At 36.0% G+C, this 6,573-nt stretch overlaps 1 protein-coding gene across 3 annotated transcripts; it reads left to right on the top strand.

The window, feature by feature from the left end:
* Positions 1–2,017: 2,017 nt before the first annotated feature.
* LOC145902696 (uncharacterized) lies at positions 2,018–5,657 on the top strand. 3 transcript variants are annotated; one of them, XM_082990772.1, is made up of 5 exons: positions 2,018–2,524; positions 2,614–2,666; positions 2,911–4,864; positions 5,038–5,233; positions 5,482–5,657. In XM_082990772.1, the coding sequence occupies exons 3-5, from the start codon at positions 4,798–4,800 to the stop codon at positions 5,588–5,590; spliced, it is 372 nt and encodes a 123-aa protein (XP_082846898.1). In that variant the 5' UTR covers positions 2,018–2,524; positions 2,614–2,666; positions 2,911–4,797; the 3' UTR covers positions 5,591–5,657. The 3 variants fall into 3 exon arrangements, 2 of the variants coding, with proteins under 2 accessions (XP_082846898.1, XP_082846897.1); XR_014402622.1 differs by having other exon boundaries at positions 2,018–4,155; positions 4,608–5,233; XM_082990771.1 differs by having other exon boundaries at positions 2,018–4,864.
* The last annotated feature ends 916 nt before the right edge of the window (positions 5,658–6,573 follow it).

Genomic DNA, 6,573 nt, shown 5'->3' with positions numbered 1-6,573 from the left:
AAACTCAGTACTGGAGTATCAGCGTTTTCCACTGTATAATAAAGCTTGTACTGAAAAAAAATATTTTTTATCGAAAAGTCATATACTGCAAAATGGACAAGTGCTGAAATCGCATAGTTACATACGTTGTGCAACCGCAAACTCAGTACTGGAGTATCAGCGTTTTCCACTGTATAATAAAGCTTGTACTGAAAAAAAATATTTTTTATCGAAAAGTCATATACTGCAAAATGGACAAGTGCTGAAATCGCATAGTTACATACGTTGTGCAACCGCAAACTCAGTACTGGAGTATCAGCGTTTTCCACTGTATAATAAAGCTTGTACTGAAAAAAAATATTTTTTATCGAAAAGTCATATACTGCAAAATGGACAAGTCCTGAAATCGCATAGTTACCTGCGTTGTGCAACCGCAAACTCAGTACTGGAGTATCAGCGTTTTCCACTGTATAATAAAGCTTGTACTGAAAAAAAATATTTTTTATCGAAAAGTCATATACTGCAAAATGGACAAGTGCTGAAATCGCATAGTTACATACGTTGTGCAACCGCAAACTTAGTACTGGAGTATCAGCGTTTTCCACTGTATAATAAAGCTTGTACTGAAAAAACATATTTTTTATCGAAAAGTCATATACTGCAAAATGGACAAGTGCTGAAATCGCATAGTTACATACGTTGTGCAACCGCAAACTCAGTACTGGAGTATCAGCGTTTTCCACTGTATAATAAAGCTTGTACTGAAAAAAAATATTTTTTATCGAAAAGTCATATACTGCAAAATGGACAAGTGCTGAAGTCGCATAGTTACATGCGTTGTGCAACCGCAAACTCAGTACTGGAGTATCAGCGTTTTCCACTGTATAATAAAGCTTGTACTGAAAAAAAATATTTTTTATCGAAAAGTCATATACTGCAAAATGGACAAGTGCTGAAATCGCATAGTTACATACGTTGTGCAACCGCAAACTCAGTACTGGAGTATCAGCGTTTTCCACTGTATAATAAAGCTTGTTATGAAAAAAAATTTCTTGTCGAAAAGTCATATACTGCAAAATGGACAAGTGCTGAAATCGCATAGTTACATACGTTGTGCAACCGCAAACTCAGTACTGGAGTATCAGCGTTTTCCACTGTATAATAAAGCTTGTTATGAAAAAAACATTTCTTGTCGAAAAGTCATATACTGCAAAATGGACAAGTGCTGAAATCGCATAGTTACATACGTTGTGCAACCGCAAACACAGTACTGGAGTATCAGCGTTTTCCACTGTATAATAAAGCTTGTTATGAAAAAAACATTTCTTGTCGAAAAGTCATATACTGCAAAATGGACAAGTGCTGAAATCGCATAGTTACATACGTTGTGCAACCGCAAACTCAGTACTGGAGTATCAGCGTTTTCCACTGTATAATAAAGCTTGTACTGAAAAAACATATTTTTTATCGAAAAGTCATATACTGCAAAATGGACAAGTGCTGAAATCGCATAGTTACATACGTTGTGCAACCGCAAACTTAGTACTGGAGTATCAACGTTTTCCACTGTATAATAAAGCTTGTACTGAAAAATTTCAATTCAATTCAATTCAGTTTATTTACATCATAATCCGCGAAAATAAAATGCGGAACAGTAAAACACAATGAATGATCCAGTTGGGATTAGATGAAGGGACGGTAGAAACCTCAATTGGTTATTTGAAACCGCCCCTGGGTTGTTTCGAGGTTGCAAAAGATTTACGCGGTTGTACGCAATGACATTGATGAGGCAAGGAACATTTAATCAACAATCATTCTGCATTACAATAAACAAAGAAGTACAAAAATAACACGAAACAAAGAAAAGACAATCATTAAGTATTGCGCATGTTACAAAACTAAAAGATACAATATAAATAAGAATGAATCGTTGTGAATTTTACCATTTGCATATGTCAAGGGCAATTACCAATTAGGCCGGCGGTGAAGTGACGTTGTGATTTTTTGCTCAATTGCGCCCTATCGCATCAAAACATTCCTGCGGGTGTTTACATCGCACGTGGTCATCTCTACAGCTGTGCAGCATTGGCATATAAGTGAAGAAAGTGTAATTTTAGTGCTTTAAGAAACCCTTTTAAGCTAAAGCTTTTAATGTTTTGCGGGATGTTATTCCATATTTCTGCGCCTTGGTATTTTATAGTTTTTTTACCTAGTTCAGTGAAAACACGTGGGAGATAATATTGATGTGTGGTTTGACATCGTGTTATGTGGGTGTGAATGTTTGCTAATGGGGTAAAGTAGTCCTTAAAGGCTGCGGGTAGACGATGATTTTTGTAATTGTAAGCAAATTTACCAAGTTGCAGCTTGTGCTGTAGATTGACTGGAAGAATTTGTGCTTTAATGTACAGTTGATAGGTGTGGGTGCGAAAGGGACTGTTTGTTATTATGCGAAGCGCTCTATTTTGCAGGACCACCACTGGATGTAACAATGATGGGCAAACAAAACCCCACGCCAAAAGGCCATAAGACAAATGCGAATGAACAAGTGCGTGATACACTGTTTGTAATGTACACTGTCCTATGATGTGCTTCAGCTTGTAAAGAATTGCAACGCTTTTTGCAATTTTTTTGCAGGTTGAGTTAACATGTGGGGCCCATGACAGTGTATCATCAATATGTACACCAAGGTACTTTGTGGTCTTGACTTGCTCTAGTGTGGTGTCATTAATCTTAAGGGTAAAATCCGTATTGTTTGTCTTTTTGCTGTTTGCGAAGAGCATGAATGTGGTTTTTTTGCAGTTAACTGTTAGTTTGTTCGAATTGAGCCATGTATTAACCTTATCTAGTTCGATATTTGCAGCCTTTTCTAAATCCCTTACATTTTTGCACGACTTGATGAGACATGTGTCATCTGCGAATAATCTTGTGCAGAATGAGGAGGCGCAAGGCAAATCATTTACATAAATGAGAAACAGAAGTGGTCCTAGAGGAGATCCCTGGGGCACACCACATTCCACGTTACAGACATTGGAGCGGGAATTGCAAATTTTAGTGTATTGTTGCCTGCCAGTGAGGTAGTTTTCAAAAAAGCTTTTAATTTTTCCCCGGAATCCATAAAACTCCAATTTTTGCAGGATGATTTCGTGGTTGACGGTATCAAATGCCTTTGATAAATCCAGGAAAATTGCGCATGTTTTTTCTTTGTGATCTGTGGAATTAGCTATATGCTCATAAATTTATGCGACTGTCAAATCTGTGGAATGGCCAGGCCTAAATCCATTTTGAAATTTGGTCAGAAGGTCAAATTTTGTTAAGTACTCGGTAACTCTTTTGTGTATAATTATTTCAAAAATTTTGGCAAAAACTGGTATAAGCGATATCGGTCTGTAGTTGTTGACATTTTTTTGGTCCCCGCCCTTGAACAATGGTGATATTTGAGACAGTTTAAGGCAACTTGGGTAACTTGCTGTTTGAATGCAACAATTAAACAACATGCAAAGAATTGGAGAGATGACTGGTGCTGCTAGTTTTACTAGTTTTATGGGCATGTCATAGGGACCAGGTGATTTACTTGAATCTAACTGTACAATAGTATTGAAAACTTCATTTATTTCTATGGTGTAAAAAAAGAATGATGATGACGGGCCATTTGTGAGGTATTCTGCTGGTGATTTAGATGTTGGGGGGACAAGAAGCGCCATATCTTTTCCAATGCTGGTGAAAAAAGTATTGAACGTATTTGCCATGATCAATGGGTCATTTGTCACTGTACCATTTGTTGTAGTAATTTGTGATATGTGTGTTTTCCCTTTGATGTTGTTTGTAGTTACTTTATTGATAAGTTTCCATGTTTGTTTTGGACTTGATTTGTTGTGTTCAAACATGACTTTGTAGTAGTTTCTCTTTGCTGCTCGTATGGTTGATTTTAGCTTGCTTGAATATGATTTGTATTTCATTGCATTGATTTTTTGTTGGATGTATTTTTTGTAAAGTTTATTTTTATGTTTTATTGATTTCAGGATACCTTTGGTAAGCCAAGGATTTGCCTTGCGCCTGGTTGATAAAGTTATATATGGGGCCTGCTCTTCTACAGCACTTTGAAAAATTTGGATAAAAGTTACCATTTTCTGGCTTATATCAGTTTGATTCCAGATGGTGCTTGCTTTGTTTGAAATGGTGAGCAAAAATTTGTCTGCATCAAACTTTGAGTAATTTCGTATTACTTTGGGGTGTGGTGAGTCTGTTGGTTGTAGGTTGTGTGTAATAGCAAATATTGGCAAGTGGTCTGATATATCAAAAGTAACTAAACCGGATGTGATAACATTTTTGGTGTTGTTGGTGTAAATGTGATCTAAACAGGATTGTTTCTGTGAAGGGGCAGTGTGAGATGCTTTGTCGATTATTATTGTGCTGTTAAGTGCTGTTAACATTAATGTATATTCTTGTATTTGAGGAGTGTTTTTCAAAAGGTCTATGTTTAAGTCTCCGAGAATATAAAATAATGTGTTGTTTTTGTTCAGTTTATGCAAGGTGTTTTCCAAATGTGATGTGAAGGGTGATATAGATTGATCTGGGTGGCGATATATTACTCCAATTATAATGGTTTTGTTTTGATTATTTTGTTTCAGATCCAACTCAATCCACAAGTTTTCACAACGTGGCATGTATATTTTGTATGTGTCATTTTTGCGGTAAACTAGTGGCCTTTTAATGTAAAAACCAACGCCACCCGCATTTGTCAAGGAGTTTTCCCCCAAAAAGTCATAACCATTCAAAGTAGTATTGGTTGCAGTACTATTTTTTAGCCTTGTTTCAGAAATGCCAATTATATGGGGTAATTCGATGCACATGTTGGTGAATGTTTCAAGTGTGTCTAGGTTGTGTGGTAAGCTCCTTACATTGAAATGTGTCACACAAAAATCTTTTTGGCCTATACACTGTGATGTTTTTACAAATTCTTGCATAGAGTAATATTTACAAGGACTCGTATTTGTAGTCATATTGGTGGTTTTTTATCTAAAATAATATGCAAATATAACAACATTGATTGTTTTATAGCTCAAAGACATCCTTGGGATTGTATAGTAACAATTCAGTTGGATTCAGTACCTCTTTCGATGTTTGGAATCTTGAATTTCTTGAGATCATCTTCATTTTTTATCCAAATTGCTGAAGTTCCTTCATCCTTTTTTAACAGTGTTGATCCATTTTTCGTCCAGATAAATTTGTATCCTTCATTTCTTTTGAACACAAGGCAAGTATTGAAGATTTTCCTGTTTATTTTTGTTAGACTTTCATTGATGTATATTTTTGTAGCTTGATGGTCCATGTTTATCTTGTGTAGCTTTTTTCTATTCATGTACAGGTCATCACGTGTTTTTCTTGACAAAAATTTTGCAATAATTGTGGGCGGTTGTTGTGTGTTGCTTTGGCGTGATGGCAAACGGTGCGAAATGCTGATGTCATTTTTTGTGATTTTAATACCAGTTTTTTTTGCCACAGAGACCACAATCTCATCCGTGCACTCTTCCTTGTTGTAGGGAATGCCTTTAATTTGGAGGCAATCTCTTCGACCATATTGCTCAAGTTCATTGAGTTGTCCCGAGTATGAAGCTATGCTAGTTTTCAAGTGTTTTATGTCTTCTTTAAGTTTGCTATTTTCTTTCTTTGTTATTTTTAGTTCCTCTTCAGTGTGATTTAGTCTTTTTTCAATTGCATCAAATTTTTTTGAAAGAAAATTTTGGCTTTCCCGGATTGATTGAAGTTCTGTTAGAAGTAGACTAAATTTCTCAGTGACCTGAGCCTTGTTTTGCTGCAGTTGATCAAAGACATGGTCCAATTTTGCGGTGAGGGTGAGACCAGACATCTTTTTTGGAGAATATTTTGACATTTCCTTGTAACATCAGGTCATCAGCAGCCTTATTCTAATGCCTAGGCTAGTACCTTATTCAAATAGAATAAAGCTTGTACTTATTCAAATAGAATTACTGCAAAATGGACAAGTGCTGAAATCGCATAGTTACATACGTTGTGCAACCGCAAACTCAGTACTGGAGTATCAGCGTTTTCCACTGTATAATAAAGCTTGCACTGAAAAAACATATTTTTTATCGAAAAGTCATATACTGCAAAATGGACAAGTGCTGAAATCGCATAGTTACATACGTTGTGCAACCGCAAACTCAGTACTGGAGTATCAGCGTTTTCCACTGTATAATAAAGCTTGTACTGAAAAAACATATTTTTTATCGAAAAGTCAAATACTGCAAAATGGACAAGTGCTGAAAGCGCAGAGTTACTTATGTTGTGCAACCGCAAACTCAGTACTGGAGTATCAGCGTTTTCCACTGTATAATAAAGCTTGTACTGAAAAAAAATATTTTTTATCGAAAAGTCATATACTGCAAAATGGACAAGTGCTGAAATCGCATAGTTACCTGCGTTGTGCAACCGCAAACTCAGTACTGGAGTATCAGCGTTTTCCACCGTATAATAAAGCTTGTACTGAAAAAAAATATTTTTTATCGAAAAGTCATATACTGCAAAATGGACAAGTGCTGAAATCGCATAGTTACATACGTTGTGCAACCGCAA

Source organism: Ascidia mentula, chromosome 5 (genome assembly GCF_947561715.1).
Source record: "Ascidia mentula chromosome 5, kaAscMent1.1, whole genome shotgun sequence".
In the NCBI taxonomy this organism is placed as follows: domain Eukaryota; kingdom Metazoa; phylum Chordata; class Ascidiacea; order Phlebobranchia; family Ascidiidae; genus Ascidia; species Ascidia mentula.
This window is presented reverse-complemented; position numbering and strand designations above follow the sequence as displayed.